The following is a 24,679-nucleotide window of genomic DNA, read 5'->3' as shown; positions in this document are numbered from 1 at the left end:
GGCTTTGAGCTAGCTGTCAGCAGAGCCTGATGTGGGGCTTGAACCCACGAACCATGAGATCATGACCTGAGCCGAAGTCGACGCTTAACTGACTGAGCCACTCAGGCACTCCTGAAATATTCTTAAAAAGCAGGATTTTTCACCTTCAGCATTGTGGACATTTGGGGACAGACCATTCTTTGTTGGCGGCGGGGCTGTACTGCGTTATAAAGTGTTTAGCAGCATCCCTGACCTCCACCCAAAAGAATTCAGTAGCCACTCCGCCCCCCCCCCCCCTTGTTGTGGCCACCAAAAATGTCTCAGGCAAATGCCTGGAAAGGCTTTGCCCTAGGTTAGGAACCACTGATCTGGCGGAGTTCAGGTACTGAGGGGATGAAGTGCATAGTTGAGATAACTTGAAGAAGTAAACGTAATGCAGTTTGCTTTATCTGATATTTCACTTGATTTGAAATATACAAATTTATAGCAAGAAGACAATAACCTGACTAGAGAATGTTTTTTAAAGTATAATGTATCATTACAGAAGGATTACTTAGGAATGTTGATGTATTTATCATAAGTATCTATAATCTGCAGACAGCTTCTGTTTCACACGTCCAGTTTTAGTTGTTTTACTCACACCCCCAGTTTTGTTTTACTTACACCACCCTTTTTATATTTAGGTTAATTAAAGAAAATAAGAAGCATCAGGAGCTCATCTTAGACATTTGTTCGGAAAAAGACCATTTAAGAGAAGAACTAAAAAAAAGAACTGAAACAGAGAAGCAGCATATGAACACAATTAAACAGGTAAAAAAGACAAAAATCTTTAAAGACTGTACTTCAATTTATAAAATAGATTACTGAAAATTTGTGTATAAATTGAAGTTCTTTAAGCTAAATTTTATTTTAAATGCAGAGGATTGCTTGGTATGTTAAGTATTCTTTTTTATGAAATGGGAATTACAGCCTGATTTTTTTTCTCTTATGTAAATTTTGTGAGTGTATTCTATATATAATAGAAATCAGGAAAAAAGGGTTTAATTTGGTAGTAAGAAAGACTGTTACCAATTAAGGGTAAACGTAATGTAGATCTATATTGGTATCTGGCATCAGAATATTTTTAAGCTTCTAGTTTAAGATGATTCCGTTCTTAATATTGTTGTGAACTATACTGTGAAGATTGGCTCTCCTGCTTCAGATTAGCTGATTTCCCCGGTTTGTCTTTACTTTTTTTCTTTCCTTTAAAAGTTTCTTGTAATGAACTTGATGCATGAATCAACAAATTGAATATGCAGACTAGGAACAAAACTGCTCTTTATCTTTCTGAGCTTTTCCCCCCTGTGGACAGGATTAGAAGCATTTTAGCCTCAAAAGTCTTCCTTTTTGTCTCATCCTTCACCAAAAACTATATAATGAAAATAATAGTAAACAATTTATAATAATAAAAAATTAAACCAAGTTTCACTTGCTTATGTTTTGGTATACTTGATGCATTATTACATAGTTGGAAAAAGATTGTATTTGTACATTTTACTTACTTAATCATGATTTTTATGTGCTTTAGAGCTACACCATGTATAACCCAAACTTAGAATTTTAAAGTATGAGGGAGTCTTTAAAGTATAATGGGCCGAAGCTACATTTTGATAGGCAGTTCGCTGCCAATGACCAGAAACTTCAGACTGAATATAGGGGAGAGAACCAGGGTCGTTTCTTTCATCAGCTTGTTAGTGGTTGTGCCGTTTTTTTAAGGAGAAAGTTGGATTCTACTTTGTTTTGCTAGCCAGTGTAGCAGAGCTTTTTTTCTTACTTTTATCTCTAGGTCTCCACCTCTCAGTATGGCAGCCATTAGCCACATATAGCCATTGAGCACTTGAAAGATGGCTAGTCCAAATTGAGAAATGCTGTAAGGTAAAATAGATACTTAATTTTAAAGACTTAGTATTTAAAAAAAGTAAAAGCCCTTAATTTTCCATGTTGATTATGTGTCAAAGTGATAATACTTGGATATATTAAGTTTAATATTTCACTTTTTGCTTTTTAAAATGTGTCTACTAGAAGTATAAATTATACATATGGCTTGTATTCTATTGGACTGTTGTCACTCTAGGTAATTTTGTCATAAGGAAAATTAGCGCACATGTTCTGTAAGCTAACATTTAGGGATTTTTTTTCAATAGCTTTATTGAGATAATTTACATACCCTACAATTCACAGATTTCAAGTGTACAGTTTAATGGTTTTTAGTTGTACAACGTTTACCACAACAGTATTTTGCCACCTCTCAAAGGAACCCCATATCCATTAGTAGTCACTCCTTATTTCCCTCCGAACCCCTTCTCCCAGCCCTAGGGAGCAGCTAATCCACTTTCTGTCTCTGTGTGTTTATCTTTTCTGAGAGATTCATATATCTGGAAGCATATAACACGCACCCTTTTGTGTCCGAGTTCTTTCAGCGTGTTTTCTGGGTTTCATCTGAGTTAGAGCATGTACATTTTTCTTAATGGCTGAATAATATTCTATTGCATAGATTATATAGCATTTTGTTTGTCCTTTCATCAGTTGACAGATATTTGAGTTGTTTCTACTATTTGGATGTTAAGAATGAGACTGCCGTGAATACTCATGTACAAGTATTTATGTGATCAGTTGTATGCTTTCCTTTCTCTTGGGTGTCTACTTAGGAGCGGGATTGTTGGGTCGAACGATAACTCTATATTTTAAGTTTTTGAGGAGCTGCCAGCCTGTTTTCCACAGTGGCTGCACTCTCTTACATTCCCACCAGCAGTGTATGAGACTTCACTTTCTCCACATTTTTACCAATATCTGTTGTTACTAGACTTTTTGTTTTGTTTTTATTTAATGTTTGTTTTGAGAGAGAGAGAAAGCATGAGCAGGGGAGGGGCAGAGAGAGACTCCCAAGCAGGCTGGTGCTCTCAGCGCAGAACCCAACACAGGCCTGGATCTCATGACCATGAGATCATGACCTGAGTCAGAATCAAGAGTCTGATGCTTAACTGACTGAGCCACCCAGGTGCCCCTGGACTTCTTAATTATAGTCATCCTAGTAGATGTGAAACAGTATGTCATTGTGGTTTCGATTTGCATTTCCTTAATAACCAATGAAATTGAACATCTTGGTATTTCTGGAGAAATACCTATTTAAATTCTCTGCCCATTAAAATTTTTTTTAATTGCCTTGTTGTCATAGTTCCTTTTATATTCTGGATATATGGTTTATAAATATTTTTTCCCATTCTTTGGATTGTTTTCTCTTTTTTTTTTTTTTTTTTTAAATCCTAAATTTTTTAAAGTAATCTGTACACTCAGTGTATGGCTTAAATTCACAATCCCGGGATCTAGAGTCATATGCTCCTCTGACTGAGCCAACGAGGTGCCCTCTTTTTTCCCCCCACTTTCTTGATAGTATACTTGAAACACAAAAGTTTTAAAAGTAGATGATGTCCAATTTACCTGTTTTTTATCTTTTGTGCATTTGGTGTCATACGCAAGATTCCATTGCTAAATCCAAGGTCATGAAGATTTACCCCTATGTTTTCCTTTACGAGTTTTGTAATTTGGCTTTTATATTTAGGTTTTGATTAATTTTGGGTTTTTGTGGATGGTATCATGTAAGGGTACAACCTCATTCTTTGTGGCTATTCTGTTGTCTCAATCATTTGTTGAAAAGACCATTCTTTGTTCTTCCTCTTTTGAATAGTCTTGGCATCTTTGTTGCAGATTATTTGATATATGAGTTTATCTCTGGGCTCTTAATTCTGTTTCATGGATCTCTGTGTCTTTTGTTACAGTAGTACCAAGGCTACCTTGGCTACTGTTGTTTTGTAGTAAATTTTAAAATTGAGAAATATGACTTCTTAAACTTTGTTCTTTTTTTCTTTTTTTAAAGTTTATTTATTTATTTTGAGAGAATGCCAGCAGGGGAGCGGTAGAGAGGGAGAGAAAGAATCCCAAGCAGGCTCCATACTGTCAGCACACAGCTAGACATGGGGCTCTATCCCATGACTGTGAGTTCAAAACCTGAACAGATATCAGGAGTTGGACACTTAACCAACTGAGCCATTCAGGAACCCCTCTTCTTCTTTTTCCAGATTGTTTGGCCATTCTTTTTTTTTTTTTTCACTTTTGAGAGAGGGAAAGAGTGAGAGAGAAAATGAGCAGTGGAGGGGCAGAGAGAGAGGGAAACAAAATCCCAAGCAGGCACCAGGCTCTGAGCTGTCAGCACAGAACCCAATGCCCCATGAAAGGTGAGATCATGACCTGAGCTGAGGTCAGACACTCAACTGACTGAGCCACCCAAGCGCCCCTGTTTGGCTAGTATTAATTCCTCATTTCCATATGAGTTTTACTCTCATGTTGTCAGTTTCTAAAGTGAAGCTAACTGCATTTCTGATAGGAATTGCCTTGAATCTGTGGATTTATTTGGGGAGTTTGCTATCTTAATAGTATGTCTACTACTTACATGGATGTCTTTCATTTATTTAGATCTTTAATTTCTTTCAGCAGTGTTTTGTAGTTTTCACAGTGTAAGTTTGCACTTTCATTAAATTTATTCCTAGATTATTTATTCTTTTTTTTTTAATGTTTAATTTTGAGAGAGACAGAGCGTGAGCAGTGGAGTGGCAGAGAGAGAGAGGGAGGCACAGAATGTGAAACAGGCTCCAGGCTCCGAGCCGTCAGCACAGAGCCTGACGCGGGGCTCGAACTCACGGACCGTGAGATCATGACCCGAGCCCAAGTCAGACACCCAACTGACTGAGGCACCCAGGCGTCCCCTATTTATTCTTTTTGATGCTACTGTAGATGAAATCATTTCATTAATTTCATTTTCAGATTGTTAATTACAAGTGTACAGAAATACAAGATCATGTCATCTGCAAATAGAGAGTTTTACTTAATCCTTAAGTAATCTCTGCACCCAGTGTGGGGCTCAGACACACAACCCCTTGATCAAGCCAGCCAGGCTCTACTGACTGAGCCAGCCAGGTGCCCTGAGATCTTTCTTCTTTATTAACATGAGTGTTCATAGCTGTAATCTTCCCTCTAAATGCTGCTTTAGATACAGCCCTTAAGTTTTGGTGTGTTGTGTCTTTATTTTCATTCACCATCTTGTATTTTCCAATTTTCCTTATGATTTGTTCCATTAGTTATTGAGGTGTTGTTTAATTTTTACGTGTGAATTTCTCACATTTCTTGCTATTACTGACTCAAGTTTCATTCCATTATGGTTGAAGATTGTGTTTTATATGATTTCAGTCTTTTAACCTGTATTGAGGTTTGTTTTATGACCTGTGTACAGTCCTGGAGAGTATTCCATGTGCACTTGATGAGCATGTGTATTCTCATGTTGTTGGGTGGAATGTTGTATAGATGTGTTAGATCTAGTTGTTCTATAATTTTGCTCAAGTTTGTATTTCTTTGTGACTCTTCTGTCTGCTTCTGTCCATTATTGAAAGTGAAGTATTGAAGTTTCTATTAATTGCCTTCTTCATTTCTACCAGTTTTTGGTTCATGTATTTTGGTGCTGTATTATTAGCTGTATATATATGCTTAGAATTATTATAGAATGACCATTTAACCATCATGAAATACTCCTTTTTATCTCTGGTAACTTTTTTTAGTTTATTTTGTATATTAGTCTAGCACTCCTCTTTTCTTATGGTTGTTTGTAACCTATATCTTTTTCTATCCTTTTCTTTTAGTCTGAATCTCTGAATTTAAAGTACCTCTTATATATAACATATTGTTGGATCTTGTTTTTTATTCCAGTCTGATAATCTCTGCCTTTTTATGTGATTATTTAACACAGTCTTGTTTAATGTTGTTATTGACAGTGGATTTATGGCTGCCATTATTTTACAAGTCTCATGTCTATATTGTTCCCCCATTCCTCCCTAACTGCTTTCTTTTGCATTAAGTAAATATGTAACATTTAAATTTCTTTTATATTTTCACTATATTTTTTTTATTTCCATAGTGATTATTCTTGAGCTTACTATATACATCTTACCAGAATCTGTCAGCTTTATACTGACTTGCTTCCGATGAGGTTTAGAAACATTGCTAACATTTACTTTTGATTTCTGTGTTTGAAGTATCTTCATTACTTCATCTGTGTTCCTTTTCATTGTTTATATTTATTTAAAGTGTTGGTGGTCTGTTTGGTATAGCCATGAAAATAATCTGGAAATAATTTTCTTTACAGTTAGAATCAAGAATAGAGGAACTTAGTAAAGAAGTTAAAGCTTCCAAAGATAAACTAGTAGCTCAAGACATTGCAGCCAAAAATGCAGTTCAGCAGTTACATAAAGAGATGGCCCATCGGATGGAACAGGTATTTTTCAAGTCAATATTATCAACTTTATATTCTGGTGACTCTTTCTTCTTATTGTAAACGAACTTGTTAGGCTGTTTTGGGTAGGAATGGTATTTTAAGAATAGATAATTAATCTTTTTTAAGAAATGCTAAAGCAATGCATAAATAAATGCTAACTACAAAATAGGGAAGTATATAGAAAAAAAGTGAAAGTCCTCCTTCATTTGTACTTCTCTCTTCCTGCCCCCAATCCCTTTGTATCCCATTCCTTGTTTTGTAGCTAATTATTAATATTTTGGTTTTGTATCTTACCACATATGCAGGTATAAGTCACACAAGAATATGTGTATGTATTCGTATACTTATTCCTCCTACTTTTAAAATTTTGTTTTATGTTTTATTTGTTTTGGGGGGGCAGGGCAGAGAGAGAGAGGGAGACACAGAATCTGAAGTAGGCTTCAGGCTCTGAGCTGGCTGTTAGCACAAAGTCAGGGCTCAAACTCATGAACCGTGAGTTCATAACCTGAGCTGGAGTCGGACACTTAACTGACTGAGCCACCCAGGTGCCCCCATTATTCCTCCTACTTGATTGGAATCCTACTGTACAATTTTGGGGGGGGGTTCCTGCTTAATACATTTTGGTAATCTTTTTGAGTTGGTATAGATGAGTTTCAGAAGAGATCATTTTAAGCATTGTTTTGTATTATTATTGCCTGCACTCTTAATTATAGGATCTTAGTCATCTTCATTTCTCTATCCACAAAACCTAGCATAATGCCTAACAATTGGTCCTTATGGTGAATTGAATCAGAGAGTTCTCTCACTGCTAACACTACCAGTGAGATGGGCCCTGTTCTTTCTCCTAAAGCTACCATCATAGGTAGTGTTCTAGAAGAACTTTAACAAACAGTTGATCCTCAACCTTTATATTTGTGATTCTTTACAATATGATGATTTAAAACCTATGCTCTCAGCTCTCAAACTTTTTGTACTAATTGAAGAGAAGTGTAGAGGATGAGACCTTAAGAATTTGTTGGTTTTAACCAACAACTCAGTTCACCTCAAGCATAACTGATAATTAGAACCACCAAGCTGATAATTAGAACCACCAAGCTTTTTAAAAAATGTATTCTTTGGAGTTTTATATTTTAAAATAAAAACAAAATAGTAGTTAGATATACACAAAACAATTCAAACAGTAAAAAAATGAGTCTTCTTCCAGACATTTTTTCCCATTTTCCCCCTTCCCAGAGGTACCATTGATGCCCAGTTTCCTGTGTATTTTTCCCAAATGTTTGTTGCCTAGACAAGCATGTATGTATTCCCCTTTTTCCTTCCATCCCCCTTTTTTAAATAATTGGCAACATGCTACATTCACTACTATGTATTGTTCTCTCTATAATGATGAAAAATGTAGGTGAAGTTATTAACACTAGCTAATGGGTTGAGATTTAGGTATGGGCCAGGCCATGTTCAAAGCACTTCACAACTTATTTAATCTTCACAACAACCCTAAGAGGTAGGTATTATTGTGTATATTTTGGAGATAATTTCATTTAAATATTTCTAGATCTGGTTCATTCCTTTTTTATTCCTGCCTTTTCCTCTCAACTTTTTGAACATTTTTAAGCCATAGAAAAGACAAAAGAATAGTAAAATAAATACTATTTTATTCTCTATGTAGAATAGTCGCCAAACCTGGGACTCTAAAATTTCTAAATTTTATAGAGAAATAGATTCCCAACATGACTGTGTACCTGTTTACGCACACATACACAGTACATTCCCCAGTTTAATTTTCTAGCTTGAGGTTTCTCCATTTCTCAGACTATAGGTAGAATGAATTTGAACTTCAAACTTTCAAGAGGGTAGACTTATAATATAGGTTCTCAGGGACTTAACAGCATGTTCCCTTTATACCTCCATTCCTGGATTGGGAAATGTCCACAGGGCAATAAAGAGTTCAGGCCTAGCATACCATTCTGGATTCCTGCTTCCTCTTAGCTTCTTGGGCCCTGAGGGTTTCTCATACTTTCTTTTGAGCTCAAATGTTTATTAAAAGGATATTTGTTGTATTTCATCTAAAGTTTTTGGTGTTTTAGATGGGGATGATTTATCTACCATATTTTGAGAAGCAGAACTTCTTACATTTTATCGTAATTTTGACTGGCTATTGAATACCACTGATTATCCTATTCATGATCCAAGTCAGTGATAAATATCTTAAACTGGCCAAATCCAAAGACTTCCTGGTTCCTCTTCCTTCATCTGTACGGTAAATGGACTGGCTTTCTACAGAAGCTTAAACAGCAGTTACTGTGATCTTGTTTAATAGTTAATCCCAACAGTTCTGGGAAGTAGGTATTGCCATTATCTGGGTTGAGACCTAGAAATGTGAACACTTAGCACCCACGTTGTTCCTTTGCAGCTGATCCACAGACGACTGACAGGACATCCCTCCTGTAGTTAAGAACCTCATAATGTTTGACTTTATCTATTTTAATTGTCTTTTTTCTGGTTTTTCTGCTTCTCCTCTTCCAATTTCAGTGAAGCTACCATCCTGCCGCCAGTTATCTTACTAAATCATTCGTGTAATGAAAGGTTTGATTTATAAATCCTTTGGCTTCCCGTTGCCTGTAGGATATAATCTTAACTCATTAGCATGATAAGAGAAGCCTTCTTCCTGTGAAGACTTAATCTCTAATTAAATCTGTTTCATAACTACTTCCCCCCATTCCAACCAACGTGCCAAATTTAAATCCTACAAAATGTCTTGATATCCCCCCAAAAATATGCTATTTTATACCACTAGGCATTTGTGCATTTGTTCATATAATGTGCAAACATTTTGTTTCTGTTATTCATCCCTAGATGAACTCTTTTAGGACAAAAGCTGCAACTTGTTCTTTGTGTTTCCAAATTCTAATAAATGATCTGAACATCAGCTTATGAAACTAGACTCCTTTTTAAGTTGATATTACCATTAATTGCTTTTTTTAAGAACAGTTATTCAGTTATCTGAAAAGACAGTTAATTCTGTTAACCCAGTTCCAGCACAGTCTTCTCAGTCCTTGTCCACTGCGAAATCCTCCGCGATGACGGACATCCCTATTCTAATGTTTCTCTCAATTTCTCTTGAAAATCAGGCTGTTTCAGTGGGAGAGGGGCCCAGTTGGACAGTTTTAAAAAGTATTTGTTTGGTATTTTGAGTGTCTACTAGAAGTGTTTGTCAGCTGTAGCAGAACTTCATGAAACGTTCTTTGTCAGTTACTTTTCATCAGAGCATGGGAGCTTTACCCACATTCTCTTAACACTGTACCTTCTTCAGGTCAATTGTAGTTTCAGTTGACATTTACCAGTAGATGCCAATGAAAATCCCTAAAATTTAAGGTTTCATCTTTTATAACAAATATGTGTTCCATCATCTTTGCAAACTATGAGTGTATGTTTACTCAAATGAAGGGCTATCTGTAGCTTTCATTGCATGAAACTTCAGAATCTGGAGTACCAGCTTATATTAATAGAGACTTGAGAGTGTATTGATGTCACACTTAATCCAAGGAGGTATTTTTATTAAGTGAAACACTTTAGAAAGTTTTTCATATACAGGAAATCAAATGATCATTAATTAGCCTATGGTTGCTTAACTTTTTGCAAGGGAGCTAAGATTTTTAGATTTGAGGAATTGTCAGCCATGGAGTCAGGATCCTTGCAGAAAATAGAAACTGCTGATTTGAGAATTTAATGAAAGGACTCTTTATAAAAGGTATGAACAAGGTTTAGGGGGCCCAAAGGAAAAATGGGGGGTTCCAGGGTGCTAGAGGAGCCACTGTTAGTCTTTGGCTAAAGGAATAAGGAGAGGGAGCAGGTAATGAACCCAGGCCTAGTTGTACAGTGTGGACACTGACATAGGCCTTGGCCTTCAGCCAACCGGTGGTGCCTCTAGAGGACTCAGATCTCACGCTGTGCCTGTAGTTCTGACCTGCCTAAGGCCTTCCGTTGACTGAATCGGTCTGGAAGTGTGAGGCGAGGGAACTTGTTGATACGGCCATGATCATCACCTTCCCAAAGCATAGAATGGGATAGCAAAGAGTGGAAGAGTGGATCAGGAGGAGGAAGCAGGAAACCGTAACTACATCAGCCGAAGCAAAAGGACTAGGAAAGAGTAAAAGCAAATAGTAATGATAGTAATTTTTTGGCTGTATCATTTTTCTATAATTTTGAATTTTTCCTTTCATTTAAAAATTTCATGACAGAGGCCTGGGAATGTTGTGCAAAAAACTCCCCCAAAATACATTTATAATATTATAGACAAATATCATTTATTATTATTTGTTATTAAAATTTATTTTTTTTAAGTTTATTTATTTTGAGAGAGACAGAGCATAAGCAGGGGAGGGGCAGAGAGCAAGGGAGACAGAGGACCTGATCTGCTCTCAAGGCAGAGTCAGATGCGGGGCTCGAACTCCCGAACCTAGATCATGACCCGAGCCAAAGGTGGATGCTTAACCCACAGTCACTCAGGTGCCCAAGTAATTATTTATTTTGCCTGATTCTGATTTTGTTTAAAAAAAAAAAAGTTTTATTAATGCTGGATATTTTTTCAAAGGCCAACAAAAAATGTGAAGAGGCACGCCAGGAAAAAGAAGCAATGGTAATGAAGTATGTAAGAGGTGAGAAGGAATCTTTAGACCTTCGAAAGGAAAAAGAGATACTTGAAAGAAAACTCAGAGATGCAAATAAGGAGTCTGAGAAAAACACTAGCAAAATTAAGCAGCTTTCTCAGGAGAAAGGACGGTTGCACCAGCTGTATGAGACAAAGGTATCACTTGTGCTCTTGTACCTTAGTTGAAATGTATTCTTTTTGCTTTTTCTGATCGAATCAAATAACCATAACTTAATGTGGTTAAGTCACAAACATAAAGTGGTTTTTATTAGTTTATTTTCTAAGAACATGAATGCTTTAGTAGCTTTAATATCTCATTACCAGTCTTTGCTGAGAAAAAGTGAGATTGGCACATGTTTATTAGATAACCTTTTCTTCGTAGATGTTTTTTAAATTCTTCTTTTAATATCTATATGTGAAGAAATGAGAGTTTCTGCTTCAAAACATTTTATTTTTGTAAAATATGTACATAGTAGGATCAAGATGTAAATAGTTTTTCAGCCAGAAGTGTATAATTTCACTGAATCTCAATGTGACAGTTATATATCATAGAATAGAATATTTAATTACTAGAAGATTTAATTACTCCTCTTTTCAGAGTCCTTGCTGTTAACTAGCAGCCTCATGGTCTTATTTCTAGTGGATTATCATTTTTTGATGATGAATGTTATTTTTTTAATAAATTAACTTTTAGTTCAGAAATGTTGTTACTGTTCTCGGGATTCTGGAAAATTTTAATTTGTATTTTACCTTAATGCCAGCCAGTTGATAAGAATCTTTAAGATGTACTTGCAACATATCTAGTTGGTTAAACTGTAAGTGTTAATCATCTTATGTCTATTAATTTGATTTAGGATTTTGCTACTTTCTTAATCATTTGAACTTTGAATTAGGCTTACGACTTGTAGGCTAGCCCCTGAAATAGAGTGTTAATTGCATTGATTATTTTGAGAAGGTACAAAAGATACACAAAGAAATGGTTGCTTATTTAAGTGAAAAATATGACCTAGTGATATTATTTTAGGAAAGTGAAACTACTAGACTCACCAGAGAAATTGACAAATTAAAAGAAGATATCAACTCTCATGTCATTAAAGTAAAATGGGCACAAAACAAATTAAAAGCAGAAATGGATTCACACAAGGTAAGTACTGTAAATGCAGTGGAAAATTATTAAAAACAGTTTTAAGAGCAAATACAGTAGTAGTTAATGAGGCATAAAGCTTAATTTAGTGACTTCTGTGGGAAGTCAGGTTGGGCCTGAATATTTGGTGATTGTGAAAAGATACTTCCTTGCATGATTTACATATTAAATTACAATATCAAATTTTATCATAAATTTTAAAAATAACTAAACCTTATTCATTGTTTACAAATCCAAAATTGATGTTGTTATTCATTGATATATATATAAATATGTCAATATATATATAAATATATCATAGACATTTTTTGATATCTATATTTAATATTAAACATTGTCAGAAATTTAGGGGAAAGAGGAGAGTCTGTAGGTTATAAAAATTAAAAGTAAACGAAATTTAAAAGAATGTCAGTGATGCTAAGAATATTATAATCAAGAAGCATAAATTCTTATTTATGTGGTGCCTGGGTGACTCAGTCGGTTGAGTGTCTGACTCTTGATTTTGGCTCAGGTCATAATCCCAGAGTAGTGAGATTGAGCCCTGTGTGTGCCACCAAGTGTGGAACCTGCTTAATGTTCTCTCTCTCTCTCCCCCTCTCTCCCTTGCTCCCCCCTGCCCCTTCCCGTAAAGGCTGACACCTGATGCCATAATTTTAAGCACTAACTGAACTGGTATAAGAGTTAATAAAAATCTGAAGATGATAGAATGTGAAGTAAAAGAACAACTTTAAAATATGATTTAAATAGAAGAGCAATATTATTTATAACAATTGTCCAGTTTTCAAAAATAAGATTAATGGTATTGTTTAAAACCATAATCATAGGTTATCTCACCAAATAATTCTAAGTAGAACTGTTAATAACCTTTGGATATTTGCATATAAAATGATCAGAGAAAACTTTGGGAGAAGTGTTGACGGTGCTGAAAGAATAGGGAATGGCAGCTGTCCTCCAGGTCTGAGTTAAGTGCTGGTCCGCACATGAGCACTGGGGAGCTGCACAGGCAGAGAAGGAATTGCCAGAAGGGAATAGGGGCAGAAATCCTTGCAGTTCACACAGGCAGGGCTATAAATCATTTACAATTTCCCTTTCGGTTACAGAATGAAGAATTAAAATTCCAAATCCTACATCATGGTAATGATTTCTAAACTACCCGAGTTGCTTCAAGATCTGAATATAATACTGGGTCATATCTAATATCTGTGGCAGTTTTCTTCTCATTATCTATAGCCCTAAGGGATAGGATCCTGAAGCCTGTTAGAATACTAGCATTGGAGAGTGAAAGGCTAACATTTGGTCTTCTGTGACCATATGTGTTAAAAAATGGGTGATAATAGATATTTAGTGGCAGCTTTGAGGTCAGATGAAACCAGATACTTTGTAAGTAGGTTAGAGAAATGGTCTACGACTGACCTAATGAGGTTCCATGGTGTGGATTGCTAGAAAATGAAAATAACAAGCATATTGACCTAGTATGTGGAAATTAGAAATTAACCAGTTTAGTTTAAGGCATCCATTAGCCAGCAGGTGTTTAACTGCACCTTCCTCTGTGCACAGCACTGTATTAACACAGATGCCGTAAAAACCATGGAGGACACAGCAGTTGCTTTGAGAGAGTGTCTGGGATGGAATCCTGGTTACCTGTTTTATGTGTTTACTTAGTAGATGTGAGGTGAAGTCTCTGGATCAAAGGATATAAGACTTAATGATTAGAGGGTATAGGCCACCCTTTAAAAGGTGAACAAGAGGCAGGACTCTTGTAAGTTTTTCTCCAGGCATCCTTTCCAGTTTCTAGTTCCTGCTCCCCGAGTCCTAGGTATTAATATTGAAGTTCTGGGTGTTACTGAATTCATTGTGATCATTAACTTCTGATCAGGCCTCCAGAGCATATTGCCAGAAATTAAGTCTTAGGTAGGCCGGATAGCTCCTTCATCAGTAGAATTATCAATTGGACCAAACAGTAGAAATAATTTTATTTATTCCTTCTTTTCTTAAACTACCTAGGGAGTTAAAATGAAATGTGTTTTTAACACCGAACTTCTAAAAACAAAAGCCTTTTATTTTTAGTGTAGCAAAGGACTTTCCCCACAGTGTACCTCGTGTACTTGTTCACCTACCTGGTTGCTACCTATTTACCTACTTGGTCCCAGGATAAAATAATCTCACTGGAGCGTAGAAGTTGCTGGCCAGCAACAGATGTGGCAGTAGACCATGGTTTGACTCCGCTGGGTGCTTGCTAGACAGCTTTGCCTCAGAGGAAGTGTGAGGAGCAGAGTCCTGGATATCAAGACAGCATACAAACCAGCAGGATGTAAGAGACTGTAGTATACTGCAGACCTAATATGCAACCAGGGGTGGGTATATTTTATAATTTATTCCCTCAGCAGGACTCTGCTCCTTACTCTCTGCTCTTTTCTGGAAGTTACCATGTTGTCAATGGTAACTTCATTCTTAAATGGTTTCCTTAGAAGGCCCACTGATTAGAAGCCAGTGCCTACCTTTGATCAGCTTTACAATTATCTCACATGGTAGAACTATATGTTCAGTTCTGTAACTCTTCTATAACTATAGTTTGTTGCATTATGGAGTAACAGGGTCCAGTTTAGCCTCTTACCTTAAAAAACTTAAAAAAAAAAAAGAAAATATATGAAATGAAGGTTTTTAGGCTTGGGACAACAAAGGCAGCACAGGACAGTGATCCCTGAGAGGAGGGAATCACACAAGATGGAGAGTTTCCGGGTTGCAGCAAAGAAGAACTCAGATCCCAGCAATCTCCAAGAATTGAGGAGACTCAGGTTGAAGTATGGGAACAGGGTGGAGTGCCAGAGAATAGAAAGACTTGGAGATCTGCACTGTTGCCGGAGCCGCTCAAACTGCCCGCAGTTTGAAGAACTGACGACACCGGGATTCGTTGTAGAGACTTTTATTGGTTCTTTTCTTCCTTCTTCCTTCTCCCCTCCCCGCTGCTTGCTCCCCCATATATACCTGCCGCCCAGGCTGCGCGGCAGCTCATGATAGGCTGGCAGAGGCAGGGCTGACCCATTCCATGGCCTCGCATTGGTCGCTCACTCATCGCGGTATCTGGCTGGGGGCGGGAGCACTAGAGGCCGGCAGGCCGAACCTCGCCGTGTGCTCGGGCAGGGTCTCGCATCCGCCTCCTACACACTGTGTTCCCTTCAGTTCTTCATTCCGCTCAGTGCTAATCGGTATGTGTGTGTGAGAAAGTCGGAGGTGGAGAAAGAACTAACGGAAAGGAGCAGGGGTGGCAATTCCTAGGGCTTACACAGGGCTAGTAGGAGCTGTTTATGTTTTTCTCCAACCAAGAGAAAGCCCTCTTAGCATACAGGGCCTCCAGTGGTCCTCAGAAGGGTGTTGCTTTAGTAGTGGGGACTAATTAGCCCAAGATCCCAAGATCAGTTGTGGACCCATCTTACAAAGCTTTGAAAGAAAGCCTCAAATCAAATTGTTTCAAATAACCATGACCCAGAAGAAAGCCCAAAATATTTAAGTGAGTTCAGAAATCTCCAGGACCTAAAAGCTTAAAATTCACGATGTCTGGTATCTAATAAAAAAATTACCAAACATGCAAAGAATCAGGAAAATATAGCCTATAATGAGAAGAAAAGAAAAATCAATTGTTAGAAACAAAGCCAGAAATGACATAGATGAAAGAAGTATGTAAAGATGTTAAAATAGCTATTATAAAAATATACTCCATATATTCAAGAAGATAAAAGCGTGAGTATGTTAAAAAGAGAGACATAAAAGGCCAAATTGATGTAACATCTGAGATGAAAAATACAGTGGACAGAATTGACAAGATTAGTAAACTTGAAAAACATATATGAAAACGTAGCAGAGAGAAGTATGCTAGTGACTCCTAGATTTATAACTTGCACACAGAATTCCAGAGTCATGTAGTCACGCAGCTGTTTGGCATCTGGCATCTTGGATGACTGAGGTGTCTGCAGCCGAGCATGTCTAAAACTCAGTGGATATTGTGCCCACCCTCCATTGCTTCTCCTTCTCAATAGATGGCAGTTCATTCTTTTTCTTGCCCAGGCCCAAAACCTTAGGTTTATCCTTGAATTCTCAGTCACTGCATCCAGTCCTTTAACACAACTTCTTGCTCCTTTCAGATCTTCACCCACCTGTCACCTCTCAGTGGCACCTTCCCTGGCTCTCTCAATGTGTGTACCTCCCCTCAGACTTGCTTGTGCCCTTTATTTTTATTCCTTAGCACTTGTTACTACCTAATATAACATTTTTTACTTAGGTATTTTATGTATTATTTATGGTCATCATTAGCATACCAGCTTTATGAGAGTAGAAAATTTTATCCATCTTCCAGTAATATTTCCCCAAAACTTAGAACAGTGCCTTCCATGGCTGTGAATACAGAATGAGTGACTGAATCAATGGAACATAGTATCTTACCCCAAACTTACTTTATTCAATTATTTATTTAATAATTATTTAGCATTATAGGGATCTCTCCACTGGTATTTTTCGAGTGAATGTAGCACCTACTATGTGCCTAGCTGTTTCAGTTATTGATGATCTAGAAGTGGGAAGAAATAATATGGAAGATTTCATTCTCTTCCTTCTCTCCTCTCCCTACCCTCTTCCTCCTCTCTTCAAGATCATGCTCTAATATTTAAAAAAACAATATTTGAAAAAGTCCCCAAATATTGTATTTCAGAAGTGATACTGAGTTTTTAAAGGTTTTATTAAAAGACCAGCAACTGAAAGCATCTAGCTAGGTACTTAATTGTATGATAGATATAATAAAACATGACATGAAAGAAGTGGTGTGTGAAGATAGATGCAATTTAGGTGGTTCAAAAGATGAAGAGAAAAACATCCTAAATGGGCTAACAACAAGAAAAAGGGGAAAATGGGAGATGAGTATTTGATGTTTAGCAAGACCAGCCTACCTAGAGCAGAAGGTCTATATTAGTGATTCCTTCGTTGATTCAGCACATAGTACTTGAACAACTAATATGTGGCAAGTACTAGCCAGGGGTTGTTCAGCAGCTGTGACTGCCAAGGAGGAAACATGTAAGCTACAGAACGGTGTATAATTGCTATAATCTATGATGCCCTGGATTCTGTCTATGGGAAGGCAGAATAGCAGCATCTACCCCCTTCTGAATGGCCTCTACTGGGAGGTCATACTTAAACCCTTCTCTCAAATCCATGATAGCCCAGACCATGGGACTGGATGGGTGCTCTGAAGGAGAACTTTGGAAAAATGAGCTGCAGAGCAGGGCTCTATCTGAAAAATTGCAACAGGAAGCAGGAAGCCAGTTGAGGATACAGAGAAGGCAACAGCAGAGAGGGAAAAAACAGGATATTGTCTCGTAGTAGAAACAGAGGAAGGATATCCAAAGAGTCAGAAGGAGTTAGAACTGGAGCAGGTCAAGACTTAAAAATGAGACAAAGTCATTGGATTTGATGAGAGTAGCTATACAGACCCAGGAGAGCAGTTAGGAACAGAGACCGAATCGCAGCACGGCTGTGTAAGACAGCTTTGATGGACACCATTGGCTGTAAAACAAAGAACTGTCTTTTTACGTGTGTGTGCAAAGAGCTGTTTAACACTTTGTTCTTCTTGGCGTATCATGTTAGTTACTTGTAGTGACTTACTTAAAACTCTGTAAATTTAACTTTATTTAGTGGCTACCAGCTAATTGCATAGGCTACTTTATTTTTTGTTGAAAGCATTAAGTGTTGTTTCTAGAATAGTATCCGACCCCTCACTGGCAGAGCCTAGACGAGAACTTTCTCTAGTCTGGCCATTGTTGTTACCGCTCATCACATTACTGTGCTCAACCTTGTCACTGTCTGTGGAGCACAGTGTTTTCCTTCTCCAGCTCTCCCTACTGTGTGTTCCTTCCCCATGAGTCTCCTTTACTTTTACGCAAAACCCTTTACCTCTGACACTTCGGTCACCAGATGTGTGGAGGTTGTCCCCCACTACAAGTAACTCTCTGTCATACCACCTAGGGGTCCTACAGGTTCACTCAGCTCAGACACATCTCCCTGGAGACAGCATCGGATCCCACAGATTAAGGGCTCAGTCTTACAAGAATGCCCGCCCACCGCTGGCACACACTTCAGGTGTTAACCACTGTGCTTATGACCAGCCAGCTATATAGATCAGAAGTTCCAGCAACCTGCTCCTCAAGTTTGAAAATTTGCTTAAAGAACTCAGGGAAACACATGTTTACCATATTACATTAGTAAAGGGTATGATAAAGGACACAGATGAGCAGCCAGCTGAAGAGATATGTTGGGTGGGGTCTGGGCGGGTCCCACGCACAGGAGCTTCCATCCCCATAGAGCTGGGGCGCGTCACCCTCTGAGTGTGGTTGCGCTTGCCTGTGTAGAAGCTCTCTAGACCCCATACTCTGGGATTTTATGGAGCCCTCATTATGTAGGCATGATGGATCATCAGCTCCATCTTCAGGCTTTCCTTGGGGGCTAAAAATTCCAGGCTTCTAATCGTGATGTGGTCTTTTTGGTGACCAGCTCTCACCCAGGAGCCCACCTAGAGTTGCCTCATTAGAACAAAAGACACTCCTGTCACTCAGGAAGCTGTAGGGGTTTCCAGAGCTCCGTGTCAGGAACAGAGGCCAAAAGCAATATTGCAGTGGGGCGCCTGGGTGACTCAGTGAGTTAAGCGTCCGACTCTTGATCTTCACTCTGGTCTTACTTTCAGGGTCGTGAGTTCAAGCTCGGTATTGGGCTCCACGCCCCAAAACACACACACACACACACACACACACACACACACACACACACAAAACAATATTGCAACAAAAAATGCTGCTGGTGTTCTTATCACTTAGGATATTTTAAGGGATTTAGGAGCTTTGTGTCAAGAACCAAGGCAGAGACCAATATGAATTTTTTCTTGTCTCACACTCTCTTTTTGTCAATGCAGGAAACCAAAGATAAACTCAAAGAAACAACAACAAAGTTAACTCAAGCAAAGGAAGAAGCAGATCAGATACGGAAAAATTGTCAGGATATGATAAAAACATATCAGGTATGCTTAAATTTTTCAAATAGATTAGTAAGAAAACTGCACCAAATATCAGTACTTGGTTCAATAATGTTTTGTATCTGTAATATTTGAAGAGTAGAATGGATTTGGTAGGGCAGTTAAATAAATTACAGGCTTTTCCCATGTTAAAGTACTTGGAACTTAAATAGAGATCTTATTAGAGAAGTTTTTAACCAAATAAAAGTACTAGAAAATGTCAGAAGAATGAAGAGTACAGGAAATGTATAACCTAAAACCTACTCTGTATTATGTTACATATCTTAAGTGCTATTCTTGTTCACGGAGAATTGACTTATTGCAAACCTTTCAATGCAGTCCCTTTTAGATACGTAAGGTATGCATTTCAGTCAGTAAACAAAGGCAAAAGGCTTTGGGTTCCCAAGTCTAAAACCTTAAAACTGTAAGTCTACTTTTTTAATTTCCTTTCCATTAGGAGTCAGAAGAGATTAAATCAAATGAGCTGGATGCCAAGCTTAGAGTCACAAAAGGAGAACTTGAAAAACAGATGCAGGAAAAATCCGACCAGCTAGAGGTGAGTGGCTTTCCTCTGCTCCTACCCTGGAACGCGCAGTACATACAGGAGAGGACTAGTAAGTACTGGCGTCCCGTCCGAAGGCCTCTTCGAAGGATCACGCAATGAGTTTTTAGATCTTGTTTAGTACATAATGATTTGTGGTTTCTTTTAAACTTTTTAAAAGATGCATCACGCCAAAATCAAAGAGCTGGAAGATCTGAAGCGGACGTTTAAGGAGGGCATGGATGAACTACGAACCCTGAGGACCAAGGTAATTAAGTCTCAAGTCACTTCAGAGGGAAGGTCCGTATCTAATTTGGGACTCATTCTGACTTTTTAAGTGTTGGAGAAAGGATATTTATATACAAATGTTTGAAAATGAAAGAACTCAGAGAAGTAGAATATCAATTTCCTAGCAACGAAGTTGACTCTTTTGTTGAAAATGTCTTCCGCTTTAGTCCCTTTGAAGTAATTGCCAAACATTCCTGTTTTACAGCACATTTGCTGTTTCTAGAACTTTTCCTAGGGCCTCTCATGTGAGGCAGTCTTATCAGCAGATTAATTGGAAAGATAGTTGGACTTTGGAACTGTGAGTGACAAAAAAATAATAGACTTTACATTTCAGTGTAAATTTCTAACACTCTAGTATAGTCTTTATTGGAAGAATAGTATCTCTTTTAATATGAATGTGAAATATCATTGTATATCATTTATTTATTTAGAAGTAGGTTTTTAAGTCAACGACCCAGAGTTTGCCATCACTTAGTAATTTTCAAAGTGCCTTTCATATGCCCTTCTATTTGTTCTCTGTGCCAGATTTTTGAGGGAAGTAGGGAGGGTACGCTGTTTTCCAGTGAGGAAACAGAGATTCAGCAAGAACAGTGTGACAAGCTAAAACTCCTGAGACTAGATCTTAAGAAATATGAGACTGAACCTGAAGACTGTCAACATCCCATTACATTTTCTTCACATTAATACTGCTCTAGAATTTAGTGTAGATTACTAATATTAATCACTATTTGAAGTAATTAATGAACAAGAAAATATTGTTTGTAGTCTAACTTGGTTATGATTATTGATAGGTGAAATGTCTGGAAGATGAGCGATTAAGAACAGAAGATGAGTTATCAAAATATAAGGAAATTATTAATCGCCAAAAAGCTGAAATTCAGAATTTATTGGACAGAGTGAAAATTATGGATCAGATACAGGAACAACATCAAAGGTATAAACTGAGCAACTTGTGTTTATGCTAATCAATAGGCTTTTAATTTCTATCTCAAGAGTGTGTCATTAAATCCCATTAATGCATTAAACAAGAATAATTTCACAATTTTGCAATTAAAACATTTTAATTTCTGTCTTCATTTGAACTTTTTTGGATTATCTTTGAAGTTCCTCTTATGGCTTCTAAAAATCAAAGCTGATATACCCTAAATATTGGAGGTAGCAATTTATAAGACAGAATGGCTTTTAGTTTCTTTATCCATCTTTAACTTCAAATTATGTTACTTACGTAATTTGTAAGTTTTTCTCCTAAAAGGTAGATGCATATCTCTCTCTGTGTCTTTGTGTGTGTAGCACAGAGTCAGAAGCTGACCTCATTGCTTGGCTTCTTGTAAAACCCTTTAGCCAGACTCTACTTGTGATAGGATCTGGCAGAGCATGGATTCAGCCTGAATCCAAATACCTTCTTTTTCTTTCCTGACCTGTATCTGCTGCTGCTGAGCGTTGCTGACAGTCCTCACCGTCACCAGGGCTGACGCTGTGATAAATCTATGGTTAGTTGACAGCCTCAGCCGGAAGTGTTAATGGTGTCCTCAGTCACAGCCCGCCGCCGCCTGGAGGCGCTTATTGCTGCTTTCTTCGCGCCTCTGGCCTCCCTCCCCTTCCTGTTTTCTCTCGGCAGCAGGTACTTCTTACTTACTTCACACAAGACACGGGAGCTCCAGGTAACAAGTGCTTGCCACCTCTTACTGTCTGTCCTGTGAACTTGCCTGCATTTGCAGCCATTCTTCTCTCTTTTCCTTTTGTTGTTACGGAACAAGTCTTCCTGTTCCCCTCTGAATGGAATTTTTCTCTCTACTTCTGTGGATCCTGTGCTCTTCTGCCTTCTCTTATCCTTTATTTCTTACCTCTCTCTACTTAATCTTTGTCTTTCTGCATTTAAATATTATATATTGAAAACATTAAAGCCCCTGTGCCTCCCTCTTACCTTTTTCCTGTCTTTTACAACCAAACATCCTTGTAGAATCATCTATACTCCCCCTCCATGCCCTTACTTCCTTCATTCTGTTTCTCTCTACTTCATTCTAGTTTCTACCCCAACATCCCATTAAAAACTGCTAATGCCTCCTTAAATCCAGCAGATACCTCTAAGAATAAGCCTTGCTTAAGTTTTCAGTAGTTTTAAAATTTTGGCTTATTTATTTTGAGAGAGAGGGAGAGTATGAGTGGAGGAGGCACAGAGAGAGAGGGAGAGTATGAGTATAGGAGGTACAGAGAGAAGGGGAGAGTATGAGTGGAGGAGGCACAGAGAGAGGGGGAGAGTATGAGTGGAGGAGGCACAAAGAGAGGGGGAGAGTATGAGTAGAGGAGGCACAGAGAGGGAGGGAGAGGATGAGTGGAGGAGGTACAGAGAGAGGGGGAGAAAAAAGATCTCAAGCAGGCTTCACATCAAGTACAGAGTCTAGTGCGGGGCTTGATCTCATGAACCGTGAGATCATGACCAGCTGAAATCAAGAGTTGATAGTTAACTGACTAAGCCACCCCTGTGCCCTGAATTTTCAGTATTAACCATTAAACCCATTACCTTTTTTTATATGCTCTGTTCTTTGGCTTCATTTCACATCTTGCTTTCCTGGTGTTCTTCCCCACTTTGTGACCACTCCTTTTCTCATTCTTTGGCAGCCTTCTCTTTGTCCTAAAACTCTTTTGTTATTATTTTTTATACCCCTGAGTGATCCTCACTGTTCCCATAGTATACTGCCACACCTTCAGATACTATCTTCAGCCCTTTTTGCTCAGCTCCAGGCACACAAGTATCAGGGACACTTCAAACTGTAACATATCCCAAACTGATTCCTCTCTCCCATCCATAAACATTTCTCTCATGTGCCTGAGGTGAGTAATGAGTATTGCACCCACGTGACTTTCCAGCCCAGGAACCTGGGGGTCCCTCCTTGACTCTTCTCTCCTTCCCCTCACATATCTAACCAGTAACAGAGTATTAGTAACTGTCAAGTCCGTGTAGTTTTTATATTCCCACCACTGCTACTACCATTGTCCTTTCATCCGGAAAACTGCCACAACTTCTAAACTGTCTTTTTTTGGGGGCCAATGTTTCTTTTTTTTTTTTCCTTTTAATCCATTTCCTACCTTGTGTTAGCATACTCTTTAAAACAGAAATCTCACAACCTTTCAGTGATTTCCATTGGCTCGAAGACTAGCCTGTGAGTCCAGATGCCTCAGCATGGCTTGGGGGGTGATTAGTGACCTTCTTCTTCCTCTGCCTTCACTCCCCCTTTTCTCACTCTTGGGTTCCAGCGATGATTGTGTACAAAGGCGGATTGTGTCCCGGGTGCAAGCGCTGTGTTAAAATCCGGGGACAGAGTGCTGTCCGTATTGTCATCAGTGTCGAGCCAACAGGAAAGTCATTCTCTTGATCCCTCCCCAGACTTAGCACATACTGTTTATTCTTCCAGGTCCCAGTCACTCCTACTTTTTCTTTAGGTCGGGAATTAGCAAACTGTGGCCCAAGAACCAAATCCAGCCCACTGCCACTGCCTTTTTTTGTAAACAGTTTTTTGTTGCTGTTGGTTTTGGAACACAGCTGCTCTCGTTCCGTTATGAGTTGTCCGTGGCTGCCATCACAGCACAGTCCCAAGGAAGGACCGTCGCCACAGGGCCATGTGCCCAAGAAGCTTAAATTGCTTACTGTCTGGGCCTTTGACAGGAAAAGTTTGCTAACCCTACTTTAAGTATTAGTTTACACATCGCTTATACTAGGGTAGGCAACTCACTCCGCACGTTCATCAGATGTTTTACCACAGGTACAGTTTCCTTACGTGACTGAAAGCTCTTCGAGGGCAGGCCTGTGTCCGTCTTGCTCGCGTTCACTCCCAGCTCTTAGTTCCTAGCATGTATGAGGTAGTCGTAAAAATCCAGATAAATAGATTGGATGAATGTGTAAAAGTTCCTTTATAAAACATTTTATATGATGAAAGCTCCCAAACCATTAATGTCTTTTAATAGTTTTTTCCCTAAATATAAACCTTTTTTTTTTTAGAGATAAACAAGAAATTGAAAATTTGAAGGAAGAAGAGGAAAGTCTAAATTCTTTGATTAACGACCTACAAAAAGACATCGAAGGCAGCAGGAAAAGAGAATCTGAGCTACTGCTGTTTACAGAAAAGCTCACGAGTAAGAATGCGCAGCTCCAGTCTGAATCCAATTCTTTGCAATCACAACTGGATAAGCTTTCCTGTAGTGAAAGTCAGTTACGAAGCCAATGTGAACAAATGAAACAGACAAATACTAATTTGGTAAGTATAAATTTACATTTAACTTTTAAAGCAACATAGCAAGAAGCACGAGTTAAATTTTCCTACTAGCGTAAACCCACCGATAGTTGAGTTAAACTCTTTTTTTCCTGTATTGGCATTGCTGGCAATTTCAAATGCTGTGAAAAGCGTCAGTTTTTCTTCCCAACTTGTTCAAAGTGTCCTTTTTCCTTCATTTAGGGAGATATGAAAAAGTATTTCACTTTTGAAAATAAGAAAACCATGGTTTTTGTCATTCCTAGCCAGGATTACTATATATTTTTTAAAGCCATTTCAAATTTCTATATGTTTATAGTTTAAAAATGGTTTACTATAGGGGCACCTGAGTGGCTTAGTCTGTTGGGCATCCAATTTCAGCTTAGGTCATGATCTCACAGTTTGTGGGTTTGAGCCCCATGTTGG

At 38.2% G+C, this 24,679-nt stretch overlaps 1 protein-coding gene across 3 annotated transcripts in view; it reads left to right on the top strand.

Annotated features, from left to right (window-relative positions):
• CCDC186 (coiled-coil domain containing 186) overlaps nt 1-24,679 on the top strand; it is a 49,971-nt gene that overhangs the window by 15,079 nt on the left and 10,213 nt on the right. For all 3 annotated transcript variants that reach the window (XM_029932609.1, XM_029932610.1, XM_029932611.1), the window contains exons 3-11: nt 663-789; nt 6,209-6,337; nt 10,929-11,141; nt 12,010-12,129; nt 19,079-19,183; nt 19,635-19,733; nt 19,900-19,986; nt 20,798-20,940; nt 24,004-24,259. In XM_029932609.1, coding sequence (XP_029788469.1) covers nt 663-789; nt 6,209-6,337; nt 10,929-11,141; nt 12,010-12,129; nt 19,079-19,183; nt 19,635-19,733; nt 19,900-19,986; nt 20,798-20,940; nt 24,004-24,259 — 1,279 coding nt within the window. The remainder of the gene's footprint in view (nt 1-662; nt 790-6,208; nt 6,338-10,928; nt 11,142-12,009; nt 12,130-19,078; nt 19,184-19,634; nt 19,734-19,899; nt 19,987-20,797; nt 20,941-24,003; nt 24,260-24,679) is intronic.

This window comes from Suricata suricatta, chromosome 2 (assembly GCF_006229205.1).
Source record: "Suricata suricatta isolate VVHF042 chromosome 2, meerkat_22Aug2017_6uvM2_HiC, whole genome shotgun sequence".
Classification (NCBI taxonomy): Eukaryota; Metazoa; Chordata; class Mammalia; order Carnivora; family Herpestidae; genus Suricata; species Suricata suricatta.
Note: the sequence above shows the minus strand (reverse complement) of the source record. Positions and strands in the feature narration are given on the sequence as shown.